The sequence below is a fragment of the Pelodiscus sinensis genome, chromosome 22 (assembly GCF_049634645.1).
Source record: "Pelodiscus sinensis isolate JC-2024 chromosome 22, ASM4963464v1, whole genome shotgun sequence".
Classification (NCBI taxonomy): domain Eukaryota; kingdom Metazoa; phylum Chordata; order Testudines; family Trionychidae; genus Pelodiscus; species Pelodiscus sinensis.
The window spans coordinates 4,037,902-4,060,818 of NC_134732.1; the positions used below are offsets into that span (position 1 = coordinate 4,037,902).

At 46.9% G+C, this 22,917-nt stretch overlaps 1 protein-coding gene across 8 annotated transcripts in view; it reads left to right on the top strand.

The window, feature by feature from the left end:
- Window positions 1-22,917, top strand: part of CACNA1B (calcium voltage-gated channel subunit alpha1 B) — a 452,780-nt gene that overhangs the window by 271,060 nt on the left and 158,803 nt on the right. For all 8 annotated transcript variants that reach the window (XM_075906063.1, XM_075906064.1, XM_075906065.1 and 5 more), the window contains 4 exons: window positions 2,710-2,822; window positions 10,977-11,108; window positions 12,230-12,302; window positions 15,858-15,975. In XM_075906063.1, coding sequence (XP_075762178.1) covers window positions 2,710-2,822; window positions 10,977-11,108; window positions 12,230-12,302; window positions 15,858-15,975 — 436 coding nt within the window. The remainder of the gene's footprint in view (window positions 1-2,709; window positions 2,823-10,976; window positions 11,109-12,229; window positions 12,303-15,857; window positions 15,976-22,917) is intronic.

Consider the following 22,917-nt stretch of genomic DNA (forward strand, 5'->3'; position numbering starts at 1 on the left):
CCTGGTGATGGTGATTTTCATGATAAACCATTTAAGGCGTGTTGTGCAGACACTGACCCCCAGTTCTGTTGCAGCAAACTGTCATACAAGTAATTGTGAGTAGGGCACTGTATCTGCAGCTGCTTCCCTCTCCCCTCTCCCCCCATCTAAGTCACATAGATGGCTACACTCCTGATTTTGGAATATCATCAGGGACTTTAGTTAACAGTCCCCCCCTTAAACTAAAAGCAACAGGCTGTAGTAGGCATAATGCTGTGCCTGCAAAAACAAAGGTTCTGCTAAGGCTAGATTGAAAATTGGTTTGGGATTTTCAGAGACTTCTAAGGGAGTTGTCTAGGCCTGGCCCTAAACTAGCTGGTGCCCCAGGTGAGGCGCATGTTCAGTGTGTCCTCTCTGTTTGTTAAGCTCTAATCTTGAATCCCTCATGTTATTGCATTTGTGGTCCATTTCACCATTTTGATACAAGATTTGCACGTGTGATTTATCCCTGGCATACAAAACGATAAAACTAGCTCACTCGTATCTGTACATCTGTATTTTTTCATGCCATATATAAGCAAGTCTGGAAGCTTCCACAAGATTCTAGAAAGGTCCAGAACATTGTAGGAGGTTAGTGAAATATGAACCCACATAAAGAACATCTGAAACATTTCATTTCAAGCATTCTGTTTTCCCTTTCATCATTAACAATAAAAAGAGCACCCCAAGTCCCATGCTCTCCAAGCCCACCACCCCAGGCCATCGCCTGAGTCACCTGACCCTGAACCCGGTCCTGAATTTGGCACCCAGCTCCTATTGAAAATATGGGAGGTAAGCGTCTAACAATTTGAGACTCCTTTGAAAAGTCCAGCCTCTCTGAACTGTCTCTAGAAAATTAGCCAGTTTGGTAACACCCTAATTAGGCTTTTGATTTATGTAAATTTATCGCTGCCTCATTTTTTGACAAGTTCTAGTGAAAGATGCTGGATTGATGTTTTCTATCCACCACATTGATACTTCATGGGCTACACAATATGGCAAGTGTCACCCTCATGGTCTGCTAATTTCTCTTCATTTATTTCCTAAAAGTCTTTGTTAATCAGAATGCTCCCCCAAAGGAAAAAATATACCTTGTCTTGTGGGATAAATGATCTAAGAATTTTATGTTAACCACAGAACAAATCCACTGGGCCCATCAGCTTTCTGTCGTGCCATGCTGAAGGAAGCAGTGGTACAGTAATACGTTTCACGGATTGGGATTCCCAGGAGGGAGGGAGAAGGTTTTGATCACTTTTCTAATTCTTCCTTATTTAGAGACTCCATTGGGAAGCCACCACTGGCTAGCTTTCTTCCACACACCCACCTTCCCACTCCTTAATTTAATTTAGATTTTTTTTACCCCCTTTGGGAACAGCACACAGTTCTGTAGTCAGTTTAGCTTGACAAACCATTGAGATGCTAAGAAGAAAGAAACAACAAAACAGAGACACATTGGCCCTGGGAGGAATAGTCCAGTGGAGCCTTGTGTGAAGTCACTCCCAAGAGGTCATTTTAATATGGCAAGAAAATTAATGATCAATTTAAAACTCAGAGAGCATGGGGGAAGGTTTTACTGATGCATGATGGGTTCCTAAAAAGGATACACAGTGAAGGAGAGGAGAGCTGTGTTCTGCTGAAAAGGAGCTGGACTTCTGTACACAAATGCCATTTTCAGGGTGTCAACAATCTCATGTCATCACTCAAGTGCTAGCACAGGTCTATCTCTTCACCTTGATTTTCTGTGAAAATTGCATTCCACGGTAGAAATCAGCCCCTGGTGCATTTCAAGGCAATTGCTGTGCTACTCCATGGCTAAAGTTTCTCAACCTTTGATTTTGCCTGAAATGAGATATAATGGCTCAGAGATGCTCGTCTTACCTTATTACTTAAGCAGTAACTCAGCTTTTCTATAATCCCCCTTTACTATAATGCAATTTTCACTACTATAATTTCTCCCTCTTTACATTTCATACAGTCCCTTTGTATCTCAGGGTTTGTACTATTGCGTAGCTGCCAAAATGTTAACAAAAATCTGTCCAGAGACAATTCTTTAAATATCTCCAACCCAGGGGCTGTTGAACAGTAGAATGTGAACTCGATTGAATTCTATGGATTTTTATTTAACTGCAAGGAGCTTAATTAACCATCATTCGAAAGGTTCTGAACAGAGAGATGCTTGCAGTAGATTTTACATAATTATTATTAGCTCCTATACAGTGCCCGCTCCTGAGCCCAGCTGTGCCCAACTCATAGGAGTAAGGGGGCGTAAGGAGACATCTCATATCCTTGTGCGGGCTACTCATATGCATGACGTGCGGGCAGGGCCAGCTTTTTTCTGGTTGCTAATGCCCCCTCTTGTGCAGGTGGGCAGTGGCTGGGGCATTGGCTGTGATCCCACAATGCACCAGGCAACATACAGGCCTGGTGCAGAGAGTGCTTCCGCCACCAGAGCAAGCAGCAGACTGGTATCTGAGTTGTTTTCCTTCCTCAGGCTGGATCACACAGGCACGATATGAGAGCCATTCTGTCTGAGAGTTCAGGCTTTCTTGCTGTTTTCTTGATTGTGCAAATTACACTGGCAGCCCCCGTTCCAGCGCAGGATCAGTCTCGCCTTTGGTCCCGAGCCCCTGTGGGAGGACCCACAGCCGGATGTGGAATCATTTTCCCTTTTAAAAGAGGCTGTTCTTGCAGGTGATCGTGGGGAGCATTTTTGAAGTGATTTGGGCAGCGGTGAAGCCTGGCACCTCGTTTGGCATCAGTGTACTGAGGGCTCTTCGGCTGCTGAGGATTTTCAAAGTAACCAAGTAAGTCCAAGTTCATTTTCGCTCCCCTTGGCTGTTAGCTCAAAATGAAAGCTGTCATCACTCTCCTACAATTAGTGTCAATGCTGGCCTGCCTCGCACACTCCTGGGATACAGCCACGTACAAGGTTACCAGATGGTTTAACCAAAAATACCGACACCTCCGCCCCCCCCCCCCCCCCCCGGCCAAAGAAAAACCACTGGGGAAAAAATTCTGTGGAGAAAAAAAGGAGGAGACCAAAGTTGTTGACGAAAAAAAAAGGATCCCGAGAGTTATTAAGCCAAAAAAAAAAAAAAAAGGAAAAAAAAGAACTCAAACCAAAAACAACAGCATGGCCCCTTTAAGAAATGCTTTTGAGACTTTTTGGCCCTAACAGGCTGCCGGCAGCCGTCCACCAACTTGTCTCCCTCCTCCAGGCCAGATAGCTCCCCTGCGGAACCCGGTAAGCACCCGAGATTTTTGCCTCCTGGACGGGAAAAAATCAGAAAGTACTGGATATTTTAGGTGTCTGGTATTTTCTGAATTTTTTTTTACTGGAGAGAAGGTGAAAATACCGAACTGTGCGGGTCAATACTGGACACCTGGCAACCCTAGCCATGTAGCTGTTGGGCCCTGGCGGTAACTTCTGCTTCTGTCCGTCCCCCTCACGCTACCACGCAAGGCCTGCGATTAACTGAGGTGTGTGCTACCAGCACTCACGTCCGCCAAACCGGGCCCTCGGGACTACAGTTGAACGAGCCAGGAAGACTGTACATCACTTCTCCCTACAAAAGACAAGACTGAGATACACCAGCACAACAGCACGAGGACACTTGTGCTACTGCTGCCTGTAGGGTACCTTATCTCAGAGTGTACTGAGGTCTTCTGTTTCCCTGGCTGAATCTGGCACTTTGATTAGCCTGTAGCGTTTGGTAGGCGATGCCTTTTACTCGTTCTTCTGAGGTGTCAGGGGAATTAACAAACAGCTATTGTGCAATTTATATTCCACTTAGTGCCACTGCTGCAGGTGTGAAAGTTGTAATGTTGAGCTAACTGAAACTGTTTTGAAATGACAAGTGGTCCTGTGGCACCTTAGAGACTAACAAAAATGTCTGTCGTATCAGGAGCTTTCGTGGGCAAAACCCACTTATTCAGAAGAGGTGGAGAGGGATATCAGAAACCCAGTAGTACCTGTAAATTGTAGGACTGGGGCTAATGAGGCTAATTAAGTGAGCTGCAAGTGTCCCATACTTAGCCTTTGATGTAAAAATGAAGTGTTAAATACAGGTTATAATGTGACATCCAGTTTATATCTTTGTTCAAGCCCAGGGAAACAGTGTCAAATTTGCAGATGAATGTCAGTTCTGCACGCTCTCTCTCTAATTGGCTGACCATGTTTTGGGCAGCCGTGCCAGTTTTGTTCCTCCCCCCCCAAGTTTTCCCCTCTTCTTCCCTCTTTTTAATTAACTCTTTGTATTAGCAAGAGGCATGTAACTGTGACACCAGGTGAGTGTTGGGGTCACTCAGCCTTGGTCACTTAGCATCACCCCCACTACATCTCTGCAGGGATTGGGGATGCTTAGCTGACACGCCGTCCTGTGCTGTGCAAGGAGTCTGGTTGGAGACAGATGCCAATCAGGGACTGCAGCCTGCCTAGAACCCTAGGGGGAGGGGTTGTGTTCCAGCCTCAAGGTGGGGGTGAGGTTCAAACCCAGAAACTTGGGTTGGTGTTGAGACAGTTTGCAGCTAGACTGCAAAGAGGAAAGCTCACAGCTGAGCCTAGCTGAGTTGCATATTTGGTTCTGTTGGACTTTAAGTGAAGGACTTGGAGGCCGCCGAAGAGGTTGGACTCTGTTAAGTGGCTTGGCTGCAGGGCCAGTCAGATTTATAGCCAAAATGGGGCTGCGAGGGCGCTGGGCAACCCGAAGGCTGAGCTGCTGCAATACCGCTTCCAGCCACAAGGGGGGAGGGGGAGCTGGTGCAGCCTCTCTGTGCAAGGAGCAACACAGAAAGGATTTAGACGGGGAGCCCCTTTTTCGAAACTTAATAGGGTGTCAGGGCTCCGATTGGCCACCAAGAGTATGAAATGGCCATTGGACGTGCTTAGCTACGTCTCTCGTCATCAGCTGCGCAATGTGGGTGTCCTTTAGCCAGGTCTGCGCTGCAATAATTAGTATGTTCTTAGGTCAACTCATGCACATGAGCAACGTTTGGTTTAAAGTAGCTGCAAAGACCCAGTGACTCAGCTTTTAATGTGGATTAGCAGGCCCCATGGTATGTCTACACTGCAGCTGGGAGTGAACCTTCCTTTAAGCTGACAGGCTAGTGGGGGCAGGGCTGCTCGAGAACACTAAACATAGTTGTGGGAACCTTGCAGCAATGTCAGAGGCTCAGACTAGCCACCTGAGTTCAAGCCCACTCTACCTGGGCCAAGCGTGCCTGGATGGCTTGCCTGAGCCTCCCTTCGTGCTGCAACATCCACCAGCTATTCTTACCATGTGAGCATAAGCTCCCTCCCTACCACAGGTCTGTCTACTGGACAAAGCTCGCTCCCAGCTACAGTGGAGATAAGTCCCTACAGAGTTGAAGTCGAGCTGCTAATGCAAGTTAAAAGCTGAGTTGCCATCTCTTTGCCGCTAATTTAACCTGTTAGCTAACCCAAGTTAGGAACATGCTTTTCTTTGCTGTGTAAACCCCTCTCCCCCCCCGAAGAGTTAGCTGGCTTTTTACCTGCTGATCGTTCAGCATCTCCAACTTTCCCCTGTAGGGAGGGGTGAAAGGAACTTACATTTTGTACAGCTACTGTCCTATCACAACCCAGGTCCCTGCCAGCTCCTTCAACAGCTCCCTGCTGGTTTTTGCTGCAGCTCAGCCAGCTCTTGCCGGAGCTGTGCACTAGAGCGCACCTCTGCCTGTAGGTGTCTGAGGAAATCCGAAACAATTTCTGAAAAGGGCAGAGAGCTGGAAAAACTGTAGGTTCTCAGCAGCAAAGAAAAGTCCTGAAGGGGCAGCAGGCTCCAGAAAAGTGCTCAGTCACATCCGAGCAGGAACTAGTTGAGAAAGTTAGCCAAGCAGGAGCTCCATATGTTCCATGGCTGCTGTCTGGCTCTCTTTATCACCTCACCCTGTGCTAATTCTTTCCTTTTTGCCTGGCTTTCCCCGAAGCTCCCTGCCCTTGGATTTTTGCCTCTAATCTGTTCAACGGAAGGCAGCCGCACCATCCTGCTCTGAATAATTGGGAGCATTATGCCTTTTCTTTCAGAGGCCTTTTCTTCCTTCAGCACAAGCCAGGAAGATTGTGAAAAGCAGAGCGACATGATGGTTAGAAAGTTAAATTGCAGCAAGCTGGAAAGGTCGCAGCAGGATGGCATATCACTGCAGAGAGTGGGAATGCAGCCTGAGAGGCACTGAAATTCAGAGATAGGACACAAGGAGAAAATAGCTCAACATAATTTCCTGCTTGTCAAGCTGTAATGGGAACTGGCAACTGTAGAAATTTAACTCCTTGTTACAGCCCAGGAGCCGGTCATCAGTCATGGATGGGTGCTGAAAAGGCCCAGCTACTCGGGATAATACATCCACCTGACATGTGGATGTGCTGCCCAGTTATGTTAACTGAGAAATACCAGCTTGAGAGTTGATGCAAGTTTTGCCTCAGGCAGGCAGCAGCGCGAGGCAGGGAAAATTCCCTTGGAGAACTGTCTGTCCTGGGCTGTGGTCATAAAATCTATCCATTAGAGCAATTTAGCCTCTTTTTAGGGTCTTAGTCTAACTCAGGTACATCTGCTTGATTCATCTCAGGGAAACATCCATCTCAGACACCCAAGCCCTCCCCCCCCCAAATCCTATGCCAGTCTGTCATAGAGAGGCACCTTTTTGGGGCTATCACTGGACTGGATGTTGCAGGCCCTCCAGTGCATGAAGTAACATTTATACCTCATCTCTTACATGCTCACGCTTGTGCAGAGCTTGCAAGTACAGCTGGGTGGAATTTTCCATCTGAAATTTTTTTCAATGAGAAGTGCAGATTCAGCAACACAATAATGTTGTGAATTTGTGAGACACACAGTGGGTGAGGTGACCTCTTTGGGTACGTCTAGACTGTGGCGCTATTTTGGGATATCGGAAGTATCCTGAAATAGCAACACTGTGTCTTTAAACACTCCCGCTATTTCCTGAAATAGCGGGCGTGCTATTCCGGCATCTCTGTAACCCTCATGAGGGTTATGGGATTTGTCAGAATAGTGCCTTATTTTGAAATTTGGTGCTATCGATACAGCACCAAATTTCAAAATAAGTTCTTTCGACCTAGACTCGGAATAAGCTATGAAATTTGCATAGTGCAAATTGCGTAGCTTATTCCAGTAGAAGGGTACTATCTAGACGCACCCTTTTATTGAACCAATTTCTGTTAGTCAGAGAGACCTCAGCTCTGGTTACTCAAAAGTTTGTGTCTCTCACCAACAGAAGTCAGTCCTTTAAAAGATATTAGTTTACCACCTTATCTCTCTAATATTCTGGGACTGACGAGGCTACCCCAATATTGTGAATTCATATCAGTTTCACTGAATTGTTTCATGGGGGGGAAAACAAGCCCCAGACAAGACAAATTCCCCCAGAAGTTAAAAAGTTTTGTTGTGATAGTTTTGAAACAAAATATTTTGATAAGACTTGGCGCACTGGGGAAATGGCAGAAGCTTTCTAGGAAAGAATGAGTGCTGTGCTGGTCTTTAGAAAGAGTAAATGGGATATCCCAGGAAATTACAGGCCTGCCAATCTGACTTTGATCTCAGGAAAGATAATGGAGCAGCTGATAAGGGACTTGATTAATAAAGAACTAAAGGAGGGTAATGTAATTACTGTAAATCAACACAGGGTTTATGGAAAATAGATCCTGTCAAAGTGACTTAATATCTCTTTTTTTGTATACGTTTGGTTAATAATGGTAGGAGTGTTAACATATAAATGCATTTCAATCTGGCTAAATGTAACTGTAGACACCTGGGAACAAAGACTATGGGCTGTACTTACAAATGGGGAGTCTATCCTGGGAAGAACGTCAGAAGGGCCAGACTGGGTCAGGCCAAAGATCCACCTAGCCCAGAATCCTGTCTTGTGACAGTGGCCAATTCCGGTGCCCCAGAGGGAATGAACAGAACAAGGAATCATCAAGTGATCCCTCTTCTGTCACCCATTTCCAGCCCCTGACAAACAGAGGCAAGGGACACCATTCCTATCTATCCTGGCTAATAGCCATTGATGGACCTAACCTCCAGGAATTTATCCAGTTCTTTTTTGAAGCAGTGACTCTTGAAAAGGTTTGGGGCTCCTTTTGGCTTATGAGTTCTCAAGGACATCAATGGCCAAAAGAGTTAATGCAACCCTTGGATGCATAAACAGGGGAATCCTGAATAGTAGAGGGGTGGTTTTAGTTCTGTATTTGGCACTGGTGCCACTGCTGCTGGAATGGTATGTCCACTTCTGGGGACCATGGTCCAAGAAGAACATTGTTAAAGTAGACGGGGGGCAAAGGAGAGCCATGGGGATGATTAAAGGTTTAGAAAACAAGCCTTGTAGTGCTAGATTCAAAGAGGTCAATGTACTTAGCTTAACAAAGAAAAGGCTCAGAAGTGATTTGATTACAGTCGATAAATACCTACCTGGGGATCAGACTTAGAGGCCAAAAGGGACCATCGTGATCATCTAGTCTGACTTCCTGCACTTCACCCACCCACCTATTTAACAAACTTAAATCTAGCAGAGAATGTTATAACATGACCCATGGCTGGAAGATGAAGCTTGATAAATCCAGACTGAAATAAGGCTTTTTTTTAACCAGTGAGAGTAATTAATCATGGGAACAATTTCAGAGCATATTCTCCATCGCTGACCATTTTAAAATCAAGCCTGGATGTTTTTCTAGATGAGCTTTAGGAATTCGTTTGCGGACACTCCCTGGCCTGTGTTACACAGGAGATCAGACGAGATGATCCCAAGCAGCTGGAAGTTGACTTTAAGGGTGTGTCTAAACTACATGGCTCCGTCGATGGAGCCAGGTAGATTAGACTGATCGGCAGAGGGAAATGAAGCCGCGATTTAAATAATTGCGGCTTCATTTAAATTTAAATGGCTGCCACGCTCTGCCGACCAGCTGTTGATCAGCTGTTTGTCGGAAGATCGGGGCAGTCTGGATGCGCTGCAGTCGACAAGGAAGCCTTTGTCGACCGGCGCAGGTATGCCTCGTGAAACCAGGTTTGCCTGCGCCGGTCGACAAAGGCTTCTTCGTCGACCACGGTGCGTCCAGACTGCCCCGATCTTCCGACAAACAGCTGATCATCAGCTGGTTGGCAGAGCGCGGCAGCCATTTAAATTTAAATGAAGCCGCGATTATTTAAATCGCGGCTTCATTTCCCTCTGCCGATCAGTCTAATCTACATGGCTCCGTCGACGGAGACACACCCTAAGTGCTGAGCCCCTTGCAAGGTGGGAGGAGACTTCACACACCCCCCACCCCCAAACCCTGATTGGCCTTGGGGTGTGGGAGTGGCAGAGCCTCTGCAGGCGGGATCAATTCGCTTGGTGGGCTGGATCTGGCCCACGGAGGCCCTTTTGCCCACCCCTGGTTAACCCGGGCTTGCTAAAGAGACCCTCAGCTTGACTAGCTCTGTCTGCCTTTTCTGATTCATTACTTTCCGTAATACAAACGTTCCCTGCTTGTTCTCAGCAGGGAAATATGACAGTGACGTGAGAGTGCCGTTCCTCCACGCCCTGCCCGGACCTCTGTGATTCAGCCTGCCTCTCCCAGCTGGGTGCATGTATAGACACCTGCCCCTCAGGCAAAGGATGCAGGGGGTGGGGGAGAGCAGATTGAACATCAGTGCCTGGCCAGGGGGCAGCTGCCATGTGCAGGTCAAACTAAGTTCCCCTTCCTTGAGTTCTTGGGCACAATATGCAAAATGTAGGGGTTGGATGCAGCGAGGTTAATTTTCAACCCTGGCTGTCCCAATAGGATGGGCAAATTCCCCTAAACTACGCACATTGGATGCCTATTTCAAACACCCACATACCAAGTGAAATGCCCGAAGGTGAGATTTTGAGGTCTTGTGTGTAGAAATCAGGCATTAAACTGTTGAAAGCTCATTTTAAAATAACTTCCCAAACAACATGGTGGGGGTGTAAGAAGGGGGCGGGGGAATCAAGCTCCTATGGAAATGAACCATTCGGTCCTGGCTGAAGTCTTAGCAACATGAGTAGTTCACAGCCCCCTCAGATTCCTTCTCACCTCAGCATTACCAATAAATCCCCGTTTTTGGCATCCCCAGCAGTGGGTATGCATAGTAATGGAAAGGAAATGCAGGGGAGTTTAAGCTGTAGGCAACACATCTATACTGCAGATCAGCAGTTTTCAAACTTTTTTTCTCATGACCCAGTTGAAGAAAATTGTTGATGCTGCAACCCGACATAATTTGACTGGAGCGCAGGCTCCGGGGTGGGGCCGACGTGGAGAGCTTTGGGGTGCAGGAGGGGGCTCCAGCTTTGGGGGGGGGGGCAGGGCTGGGGCAAGAGGGTATTATCTCGAGCGGCTCCCGGTCAGCGGTGCAGTGGGGGAGGGCTAAGGCAGCTTCCTGTCTCTCCTGCACCACAGACCATGCTGTGCCCAGAGGCAGCCAGCAGCAGGTTCTAGCCAATGGGACTGAGGAGCTAGTGCTTGGGGCAGGGGTAGTGTGGGGAGCCCTGTGCACTCTCTTCCCACCCACCACCCTGGCATGGAGCCAGGCCTACTGCATAGTCTGCGGTACCAGGACAGGCAGGGAGCTGCCTTAGCACCTGCACTGGTCACCTGATCCCCCTGCAGCAACGAGCCCCAGGCCCCGACATTCCACGATGCGGTACCGGGCTGTGACCCATAGTTTGAAAACCAGATAAGCTGAGCAGAGAGAAGCTGCATAGTTTGGAACGTGTACAGTTAGTTTGGACAAAGCCCTACAGAATTCATGGAAAGTTGCTATTCTCCACAGCAGCCGTTTGCTCATGATGGCTAGAGATTTCTGATTCTACATGTGGTTTTGCTCTATGATAGACTCAAATGGGCCACGTGTTCTATTTTCATCTCTCCCGGAAATAGCCCCTCCTCACCCAATGACACTAACTGTTGGTTGCTTTGATTTACAACCTAGATACTGGAACTCCCTAAGGAATCTCGTGGTATCCTTGCTGAACTCCATGAAATCCATCATCAGTTTGCTCTTCCTGCTTTTCTTGTTCATTGTGGTGTTCGCTCTGCTGGGAATGCAGCTCTTTGGAGGACAGTAAGTCTAGTGGTCGTTGAGATGTTTTCCTCACATCAAAGCCGTCTCGTGGAAGGCAAAAGACTGAGGGGACTGGATGGCTCAGAGGATTTGCAAATCTGCTTGAAATTCTTTCGTGCGGAAAAATTTCTTCCTGGAACGTAGTTTAATCAAACCTGAATTTTGTTATGAGACAATACCAATTCCAATGACTAATTTCGGTTTTCCAAAGCAACATGCCACAACAAGCATTTTTTGTTTCAGATTGGCATTTTGAAAGAAAAGAGCATTTGTTTCATCTAAAGGGACCGTTGTCATTTTGTTCTTTTAACATTTTAGGTTAAAATGGCCATTCCTAATTCAATTTAATTTATTTTCAGTTTGGATATTTCTGGTTTACAACTTTTGGAATTATTCCACAAAAGTTTTTGGTATTATGATTTTTCAATTCCATTTAGGAATGGAAATTAATTTTGAAATGTTGATATTTCCAGTGAGATGTAAATACTGTTTTCTTAACAGTTCTGCTAAACACACCTCTCTTAGGCTAAGTCTACATGGTACTGTTGTATGTAAAGAAACATCCCTGGCCAACAAAAGTTTTACCGATGAAAACCATTGGTGCGGACAGGAGACACTCTCCCTCTAACTCCAGGGCATAAGGGCAGCCGTGGGGCTCTGTGCACTGCCCCTGCCCCAGGCACCAGCTCCCCTTGGCTGGGCACCACAGCTCCCCTCTCCTATCTGACTCCACCCCAGAGCCTGCATCCCCAGTCCGGAGCCTGTACGTCCTTCCACACCCCAACTCCTTGCCTCAGTCCAAAGCCCAGAGTCTCTTCTGCACCCCAAGCCCCAAATCTCCATCCCCTTGCTGGGAGTGGTTTTATTTTGTCAGTGAGACAACAGAGCAGCTCCACGGCATGCCTTGCAACGGCCAGGCTAGCGGCACAGGTCTGGTGCTCGAAGCTGCACCATGTAGATCTAATCATCCTTAAGATACCACCTCCCATCCTGAAACTGACCAGATTATCCCTCTCTGTAGCAAATATTGTCTTCTGACTCTGGCGATAGAGAATTACGAGAGCGTAGGGTTTTTTTTCCCCCTGCATCATTTTAATTTTTAAATTTTATTTCCTGTGTAGATTTAATTTTCAAGATGAAACGCCGACCACCAACTTCGATACGTTCCCTGCTGCCATCCTCACTGTGTTCCAGGTAAAGCTGCCTCCTTGCTTAGGTGCGCACTTAGAAAGGAACCGTTCAGACACCTTTCTGTTCCTAATGGAGGGGACATCCCTCAAGCTACCTGGATAGGAGAAAGAAATTTGTTTGCTCGTAGCCTCACAGTGTGTGGTTGGTGGGATTATCACGCACATGAAATGATCCATTGCAATAAAGGCCAAGGGACTCTGAAATTCAGGCAAACTGAATTCTTTTACTCGGAAAATGGACGGCTGCTTTGCACAGACAAACCGTCATCTCTGGACGATGGGAGACCCTCCAGCATTCTTCATGAGCTCACCCCCGCTGTACCTTACGCTGCAATGGGACTACTCATGTGTTGTCCTCTGCCCAGCATCTGTAATGGCATCATGTAGCAAACGAGGTGCAATGACCCATTTCCTCCTGAGGGTGCCTAGAATTAATGAGAGTTGCGGGAGAAGGCCCAAGGCAATGAGAAAACAATAGAGCAGTTTGCACTATCAAGATTGAAGGATAAGATTGGCTAAGAATGAAAACCAATGGGAGTTAGGGTTAGACTCATAGAACCCTCGGGCTGAAAGAGACCTCAGGAGGTCATCAAATCCAGCCCCTGTCCAAATCAAGACCAATCCCAACTCAATCAACCCAGCCAGGGCTTTGTCAAGCTGAGACTTTGGTCCTGCTTTGGGCAGGGGGTTGGACTCGATGACTCCTGAGGTCTCTTCCAGCCCTAGGATTCTGTGAGAGCCAGGGAAGAGTTATCGGCTCTGGGCCACGTGGCAAGTCAGTATGGGGGAGCTGCAGCTCAGGCTTTCAGGGCCTCGTTCTGCAGCTGCTCCGTGCCTGGCATGTTTACAGAGTTATGGAAATGGGAGGGACACACCCAGTTCTGTCTGAGACAGCAAGCGAGCGCTCCTTTGCCTCTGGAGAGCCGTGAATGGGGGGAGGGGCACACGCTCTGCATGGATGCTGGCAAGGGCTCAGGCTGAGATGTTGGGGTTTCCATCTAGATCCAAACTTCTCCAAAGTGCAGTGAGGCCTGAATCCAGAAGTGGCAGACACTTCCTAAAAGGGTGGGGGGCACAGCGCCCAAACTGTAGCCCTGCCCCCATGTTGCCCCTTTTCCTTACGCTCCTGCCTTGGCGCAGCCTGTCCTGAGATCCTGCCCTGAGCCACTTCTTCCCCCATGATTCTGCTCCCCGATTGCTCCTCTCCCCCCGTCCTCCATTGCTCACCCTTAAAGCTGGTACCCCCCCATTCTGACACCCCTGCCAAGATCGGCTGTTCCAGTTCATGGTCCTCCCAAGGCAAGGACAGTCCTGTGCTTAAAGCAGAGGATTAGGCTTTTAGAGACCTGGGTGCTAGTCACAGTTCTGTCATTGTTTCACTGTGTCCTTGGGTAAGCTGTGTCTCTATGGGCCTCAGTTTCCCTGTATGGGAAGGGAGGATTATAGGACTCCCCTTCACTGAGATGTTCCAAGTTTCACTGTGTTAATATTTGCAAAGTGCTCTGAGCTTCTTCTGAGGGAAAAGGTATTGTCAGAGACGGTGCTCAGCTCCAGATAGCAATGTCCCCAGACTCTGGGGCTGATTTGACTGAAGCCAATTAGTAATTTGGGGGAAATTGTCGTAGTTCCTTGTTTCCTATCATGTGACAAATTCACCCTGCAATAGTGTTCCTGTGGGTTGACAGTGAGTTTTCTGCAGATCATTAATGAAATTTATGAGTAAGTAAGTGAATTAAAAATGGCTAAAATGGTAACACAAGATAAACTCAGTGCTACCTTGTTGGTTGCATCAAAGTGATTTGATGTCATGTTTCCCCCCCACCACCAAATGCACAAGTCTTCAGAACACTGTAATAAGGGCTCCCAAGCCCACCATTAGAGCTTACATCTGCCTCAGTTTCCCTACTCTCATCCAAGCCAGGTGGCCAACTCACTGGTCAATGGATGTAGCTGATGATACTCCCACAAGTGCCAGTTTTACAGTCCCTTTTCCCAGCAAAGCATTTATTACCCAGATACAAATGTACATCAACATCAATTGAAACAGGTAAACCCTCCCCCCCCCCCCCCGGCCCCTCGTAAGGTTTCAGAGAGTTTCTGCTGCTATCCACACAGCAGGTGTGCCCAGCTAGGTCTTTCACCTACCTGCATGGAAAGCCCTCCCCTCCAGATTCTCTCTCTGATGTCAAATATGCTATAGGAGCCACTCAACTCCCTTTGGCTCTCCCTCTGAACTCAGGCTGCCTTTTGTATCCCAGCGGGATTGTTTTGAGTCACAGTCTCCTACCATGTGACCCAAGGCTTTGTAGCAAATTGCTGCATCTCTGTACTCAGGCAGTCGGGTCGCACACATTCAGCAGCTCAGCAAGAAGGGTTTACAACCACCATAAACACAGAGACTGCTTACAAACCAGAGAGGCCTCTGTTCGCCATCCATGCAGCACTACGTGAGGGTTGCCAATTAAATAATTCTGTGCCACCAGCTGGTAAGAGGTACGCCACTGATGCGTGCCTGAGGGGATGTGAAAAATTTAAAAACCACCAATAGACTTAATAGCACCTTAAAGACTAACAAAGCATGTAGATGGTATCATGAGCTTTTGTGGGAACAACCCACTTCTTCAGAATACGGGAGTATTAGAAGTCCGGATACAAGAATAAATAAGGAAGAAAAGAGAAAGAAAAAGGAGGGGAAAAAGAGAGAGAGAGAGATTGAGAGTGAGTAGATGTTTCAAGTAGTTACAAGAAGCTGCTAAGATCAATTAGCACCTCCGTTGTTTGGTTGGTTGGTTAAGTCATTAGGATGTGGAAGGTAGAGTGGGAGCCAGCCAATGTCCCTGTTCATACCATTAGCATTAGAATTAAAAATGAAGTTAAGTTCCAGTCCTTCCCTGTGTCTTTGGCTTGGCCTGAGACAATAGTGTAACATGGAGCTCCATTAATGAGCGTCCAGGCAGCTTAAAGGGTTCTCCAACAGGTTTTTGGGTGTTGCCTTTTCAGTTATCTGATTTATGTCCAATGTTCCTTCCCATAGAGACTGTCCAGTTTGGCCAATATACATGGCAGCAGGGCGTTGTTGGCATTTGATGGCGTAGATCACATTAATGGATGTGCAGTTAAATGGGCCTCTGACATGGTGGCTGATGTGGATGGTCCGGTGATGAAATCACTGGTGTAGATGTGTGGGCAGAGTTGGCACTGAGGGAATGTGGAATGTTGGAGACAGGAGGGCAGTGAACTTTGGCTGCTCTCGCCAGGTTCTTTTCTGAGTTGTATTGCATGGGTGTCTGATGCAGGGTTTAAACTCTCAGTCAAGTCCCAGGTCAGAAAGCCTCTCCGTTCAGGACTGCACTTTAAGTACGTGCTTCACTGCTTTCGTTTTGGAAGCCCACCCACGATTGATAACAGGCTCTCTAATTGGAGCAGAATTTGGTCCATTTCTGGGGCTTTCTTATCACTAGATTTCTCTTTGAGGGCCTGTATCCAAGGCCGTGTATATAAATGATGCTTAAACACTTCTGCTCATCTCTCTCTCTTGCTCTCATATTTCCCTCTCCAGATACTGACTGGTGAAGACTGGAATGCAGTGATGTATCATGGGATTGTATCACAAGGTGGTGTCCACTCAGGAATGTTTTCTTCCATTTACTTCATCATCCTGACATTGTTTGGTAACTGTATCCTTGCTCTTGGGTCTGAGTTGTCCATGGTCTGTCAGTGGCAAATGAGCAGTCAGGATTCACGGGCCTCCTGAAGTGCTGGCGTGCCATGTTGTGCAGGGGGTGAGGCCCAAATCTGGGCATCCTGGTACTTTGCGTCTGTTCTGACTCTGCCACTGGCTTACTGTGTGGCCTCATGAATGTCACTTAGGACTTGCCTCTGCACAGACCCGTGCCAAACACTAAATTGGATTTAATTTGTACCTTTTGGTATTTCACTGCAAGTCTGTGTGCAGACACTTACTGAACATTGAGAAAGTCCTATACTGATTGACTGTAAGCCGCGGGAAAAATAATTTAAGATCTAACCAAGTAGGACCTTTTAAAGTAAACGTGCCCACACACGCACTTACACTGAAATGAAATTCAGTTTCGGCTCTGTCTACAGGACAGCCTATGTGTGCAAGACGTACGTTACTCTGGAGCTATATCTAAAAACCTCAATTTGCGTATCTTTTTCCACTTGTTTTTTCGGAAGAGGCTTTTCTGAAATTTGGCCCATCTACAGGGGCCCAGTGTCAGAAAAACCTTCTCTTTCAGAAGATCCCTTATTCCTCATAAACTGATCCGAAAAAGTGGACGTATTCCCTGGACGCGGCAGAGTTTTTCCAGGATACCTCTGGAATAGTCCACCTCCCTGAGTGGTATGAGTTACACCTCATGTGCACAGTGCTAAGTGAGACAAATTGCTTATGCCTCAGGTGGAGGTGGAATTTTATACTCTTCCATCTGCTTGGAGCATCTTTGCCAGGCAGCTGCAGTGTTGTGTGTATCAATCAGCATGGCCTTGGCGAATATTTGGGTATAACCTACCCTGGGATCTTACTGATTCTCCAGTAAAATAGGAATAATAATACTCATCTCTGTGAAAAGCTTTAGGGTCATTGGATGAGAGGTTCTATAGCAGGGTGCCTGAAAGGGCTAATCAGAGTTTCTCTCAACCACCTCCCATGGGGTCAGCAAAGCTGTTTGGGAATTTGTATTAAGGAGGGCAGAGAGAATAGCTGTCCTGAAACAGTCCATGAAGAATCGTTAGAATCCCTCTTCTTGAGGTGTTTTAGCAGGTTTTATGTCTCCCCCCCCTTTGGGGTTCTGTATTTTACTTTTATATATATGTGCGTGTGTATAGGTATATATCGTGTTTTAAAAATTTTATAAGCCGCGTCGAATATTTTAAATAGAGAGGCAGGGTAAATATATTTTAAATAACAAATAAATAAATGAATTAGGTCCTTCGTTCTAGGGGCAAGGTGAGAGAGCATGTTGGAAGCAGCACACCAGCCTTTCATTGTGCATGTTCCTCTGTATTCAGCAGGAATATGACAAGAAATGGTCGATTAACTGGCATCCATGTTGTAGGTGTCACGTAAGTGGCCATCTTTGGAATTACCTGGCTCTAATGCAGACTGTTAATGAGCACTACATGGAGAGTGGCTTGGTCTTTGCACTGGGGGGTCCATCTCATGCCAGGCAGAGACAGACCCCTCTGGAAATAGAAATATTCCAAAATTGGGACTGTAGTTTCGGAGAAGGAAGATCTCTGGATCCTTAGGGCACAGCATTTGAAAATGTAATCACGTTGACAGAGAGATTGGCAGAAATAGACTGGCTTTTAACCTAAAGAGACTGAGACCTACTGCTTTAAAAAGATACAGATTCCATTCTTGTCCCTTTCTCCCCTTCTCCCCACCCTCGCCAATTCTCTGCTTCTATACAGGGATGCAACTCCACAGAATTCGTTAGTTACATCAGCATAAAGCTTGTGGACTGGAGTGGCGAATCAGGACAGTGGTATAGTTTTCATAGACTGTTGTTCAGTTTGATATCCACCAAAGGACAGATTCTCTTCCCTGCACCAGCCCCTTTTAAGCTAAGGGGAGAAGGGAGAGGGATTCCCCCAGCAGAGGAGCTGTGCAAGGTATTGCCGAAAGCAGAGAAAGCAGACGAGGGGGTGGACAGAGCGCTGTGTGCTCTGCATAGCCCATAGAAAGCTGTGCAAGGCCGCTGTCCCTGGGACTAGCCTCACATGCATCTGGAGCCACTTCATTACCTTGAGCAGCCTGGAATTAGGGAGACACCAGCGCCATAGAGACTTTCTCCACACTGTCCCAACCTGCTTGGGGAGAGACCTTCCCTTTATGAAATGCTGTGTGGGACATGTGGCAAGGGAGAAGGAGAAAGGGTTTCCCACTGGTAAATACCCTGTTTCGTATACTGTACATTTCTCTGCTAAATGCCTTCCGGGGCCAACATCATGTTCTTTATATACTCCAGCCACCCGTCCATCCCACTTCCCTGTATGTTTCCACCTATACTCCTTTTAATGTGTCTGAAACTCCTCTTCCATGCCTGCTGTGCTCTGCCAAGAAGGGACACTTTAAAATCTTCATGATTGATGTAATTGAATCCAGGAAATATCTTTGGAGGTAGTGAGGAGACTAGATGATAAAGGGTTGTATTAAAATAATAGTCATTATATCGAACTGTGAAACATGATTAGCAGCTCAACTAGCTTTATGGGGTGAGCATCCCCAACCAGGAGAATTTTGCATATAAAAGGGACCTCATGCTGTGGAACTAACCACTTTAAAGTACCATTTTAACTGGCAGATGGTTCCATATGAAGATTACACTCGGGAGAAAATTTTAAAGGCATTTTAATAGCCTGAGTCTTGTATGAGACACACACGGTAGGTAAGGAGGTATCTTTTATTGAACCAACTTCTGTTGGCAAAAGAGACAAGCATTTGAGTTACTCTTTCAGGCCACGTTCCTTATCTAGTATTGGTGTTCGTTCATTTTCATTATTGCCCATTTCAGTGCTCAGTAAATGCCTCCGGTATTCTGACTTAGCTCATCCAGGAGAGCCACCAAAAGTTTGCTTCTCATGTCAGTGTTCTGTAGTCTGAACTATGTGCCATACACCCTGTAGTGCAGACAGAGGAATACTGAGAGTGCTAGATCCATGCTCAAATATGCTATGTTGCGAGCGATTCTTTAATTCTCTGTGACTCCTGTAGGGGAAAGTGAGTTTGCTGCAGTGGAGTTTTTGCACAAATAAATTACACAAGAGGAGAAAGCCAGCTGAAAAGTATTTGTGACATGAATGACACCGTAACAGGTTTGGACCAGGTTTGGATGTGAGAAGCCATACACTGTTGTCAGTCTGGAAGGAAGCCATTGACTTTGATGGAGGCACTCCCAATTGACACCAATGGAAGTGACATCACAATAGAGCTTATTTTGTCTCTGTAGAAATATGTCATCCTAAGTGTCTCAGACCTGTATAGTTTGATAGAGTACTTTTGGGATTACTCGCCTCCCTAGCCATGTGACTGTATCTCCAATTAACATTCATGAGAATCTGCACAGATTGGGAAGAACAGATGTGGGGAATGTTGTTTGGTTTTTGTTGTTCTGTTTTTAAAAATCTCTTTTTCCCTTGATCACCAGGGAACAGCAGTGGTAAGCCCGTTGACACATCTACCAATATTTCAAAAAGGGTTTCAGTGAGGTTGCTGCCACCTCTGTTTTTCATTGTAAGACATTTTTAATGCTCCTGGCATGCAGGGGGCATTCGTTTCATGTATCAAAGAAAATTGAACCATAACTTTCAAATGGTTTATATTATCTCAGGTACAACATAATCAGAAATGTCTGAAAATGAGTTATAATTTTAGTTTGCCAAAAACCAACCAACCTTGCCTAATATTTTTTGAGATGTTAAACAGTTGGAGGTGTAAGTGAATATAACCTGAGGTAATAGAATGTTGGTAGGATACGGTACATCTATTATCCTGTGAGGAACAATCCTGCACTGCCCAGATCATGGATTAGATAGGACAGATAATATTTCTTCTATTTCTAATCCATCAATTAAACGGACTTTGAAAATTACTTTTTAAATTATAATTTTGCTCCCCCCTCCCCCGGGTCATTTGCAAGACCCTCTTAGAAGCTTGGAAGGGACACTTCTTTCTCAATCTAGATTTTTTTTTCATTAAGAAAACACTAGTTTACCACCAATTTTTCCCATGGGCATTATCACCAGCCCTGAAATTTTCATCACTGATATCAGCTCAGCTCTGGGAATAGGTTTTCTTAGCTACAGTGCACTCTGTTTGGGAGGCTGTGCAGTAGCAAAGCAAAAAGACATTTCTGTTCCTGGGTAAAGACGGGCTTTATTTTCAGTTTCTCAGAACAACCGTTTGATGGATCACTGCTTAGGAGAAGGAGGCTGGAAAGAAATGGACCAGGTGTCCTGTTATCAGTTGGGGGTGGGCTTCCAAAACAATGTTTTGCTGCTACCCCACCTCCTTCAGTCATAAATTCCTGCTGGTCTGTGAGCACATCACTATGCGCAGAACTGGCCAAAGAATTTGGGGGGGGGGGGGGGGGGGGGAGATGATTTTGCAGGAATCTGTTTTGTTTTACATCAAAATGTGATGAGTGAATGTATCAACTGCCGCTTACTTCAATAGAGGAGCACAATTGTGGATATATTTTCAAGGCTCTTTGCAAGCAAAAGGCTAGAAACTGACTTTAAAAAGTTCAGCCAAAAAGATCACCAAACCCTGAGATTTGTGTTTATATCGTATGTCACAAAATCCAGGGGCTGGCTCTGTTTTAATAGTCTTAATTAGGGTGGCACTCTTGGGATGGAGAAAAGAATTGGGCCTGGTACAAAGTGAAGCCTTGTGTGTATTCAGTGTGGCTCTGTAAACAAGTGCGACTTTGAATATAATCAAGCCCCAGAGAGGTGTCCTAAGTGAAACGTCAAGGCCAAATCTATTCCTCCAAAGCAGCCTGTGATTCCCCTCTTTTGAGCGCTATGGTGTGAGGACAATGCAGAGCAAAGGGTTCTCATTTCACCTAATCAGTGGATTGTGTTAACCTGTCCAGGCCAATACAGCCTGAGCTAAATGCTGATGCTGTGCATGGTGGTTGGTACAAACCAGGGCTCCTGCCAAGGTATTAAGGTGACTCGCATGGTCCCAAAGTTCCCATTTTATCAGACTGCACCAGTTGGAAGGTGGATCAAAATAGCACATGCCATTAAAAGATACATTGGCCGTGGTTAACAACACTATCGCAGGGGACAGAATGGAAGGCAGCTTTGAGACTGCCACTTCGCTCCATTGGGTGCCCGCATCGGGTGCTTGTTGGGGGCATTTCGAAAGCATCCGAAGCACTGGCGAGGAAGTCCCGCTAGCCCGAGTCCCTTAGAATGGCAGCAGCGACTGCTGACGGCAGTAATGCAGCTCACAGCTGCCACTCCATTTTGTTAAATTAGAACCTCATGTTCCAATCAGCACTTAAAGGGGAATTGGGAAATTAGTCTCTTTTACATCTAACGTTAATGGAATTCAGACATCTGTCAAAAGCGCAGTCATTAAGGAGACAGCACTGTGGGTAGGGAATGGCTGTTTCGGAGGTGGTGGGTTTTTTTTTCCCCTGACTTGACTCAGCTAGAAGAATATTTTCTCACCCATTTCCCCTCTCTGCCTTGCCTGCAAATGGGAAGGAGCCATTTCCAGCTTTTCGCAGAGCCAGGGAGATCATCTCTACAGGGTATATGCCGCTGTCTGACATGACAGCCTGATAGAACGACTCACGTTGGCACCGTGCTGGTGTGCTAAAAATAGGGGTGTCAACGCTGCTGCTTAGGCTTTCAAAACCTTTTAGGCTGGGTGGGCGTGAGAGCCCAGACTGCAGCGTTCACACAGCTAACGTTAGCATGCGACAGGTGGCACCTCTGAAAACCAGCACTCTTTGGTCCGGCAATATCCGTGGTCCTGCCGGACCAGGGATGCTCCTAGACCAGAGAACCCAGGAGCCTAAGGGCAGGAGGGCCAGCTGGGGCTGGGGCAACAGGCGGTAGGTTTGGGGGCTGGTGACAGGGAACCTTCCCCAGTCCAGCAAATTCTCTCCTTTGGGACCAGTCAGGTCCTGACCATGCCAGACCAGGGAGGTCTAAGCTGCCTGCTACAAATCTGTAAGTCTGGACAGGGATACTCACTCCCAGCTGCAGGACAGGCATGTCCATGGAGGCTGACAGACCTTGTGTGGCTTTCTCTCGCTCCGTAGCTCACCGATTGACTCAATACAGCCCCTGTGGCCTAGTGCCGTGATGCAGGGTGATGTTGTATCTGTAAGAAGATTCTTGAGGGACAGGTGGGCTAAGGGTTGGGGCACCTGACCTATGGCCCCTCATTTTCCTAACTAAGGTGCCTCAGTATATTAGGTAGTGGGATAGAGGGATACTGGCCCTCCCTCTCCAATGGGTCCAGTGCAGGGCCCTCTGTGCATCGGGCCCTGCTCTGAGTAAGACTTTTGGGATGGTCCCCAAGATACCATTGCTGGAGCTCAGGGAGCTCTCGGCACGTCCCCAATGTGTCCCTAAGCCAGGGAACTTTTTTTCTGTCTGGGACACTGACTCACAGAAAAAATCAGTCGGGGGGCCACACAGTGTCGTGAAGAGAGAGAGGCTCAGAGCTTCCCCTAGGCTCCAGGATGGGACCAGAAATGAGGGGTTCAGGGTGCATGACAGGGTCTGGGCAGGCACTGAAGAAGGTGAGCTCCATCTGGGGATGTGGGCTCGTGGGTAGGGCTAGGGCCAAGGAGTTTGGAGTGGTGGGGGAAGGGTGGGAGAAGGTTCAGGGTTCAGGCTCCAGGAGGGAGTTTGGGTGCAGAGAGGGGCTCAGAGTTGGGGTAGGAGTATGGAGCAATATTTCCTATACGCTGAGTGCTTGGGTGGACACCCAGGAGAGACCCAAGTGCCACCCAGCTGATTAGCAGAGCACCTACAGCTTGTATTTCTATTGGTAGTGCACATCCACACTTGCCTTGGTGCACATAACAAAATTTATTCCACATATGGATGGAAAAAAATAGAGGGAA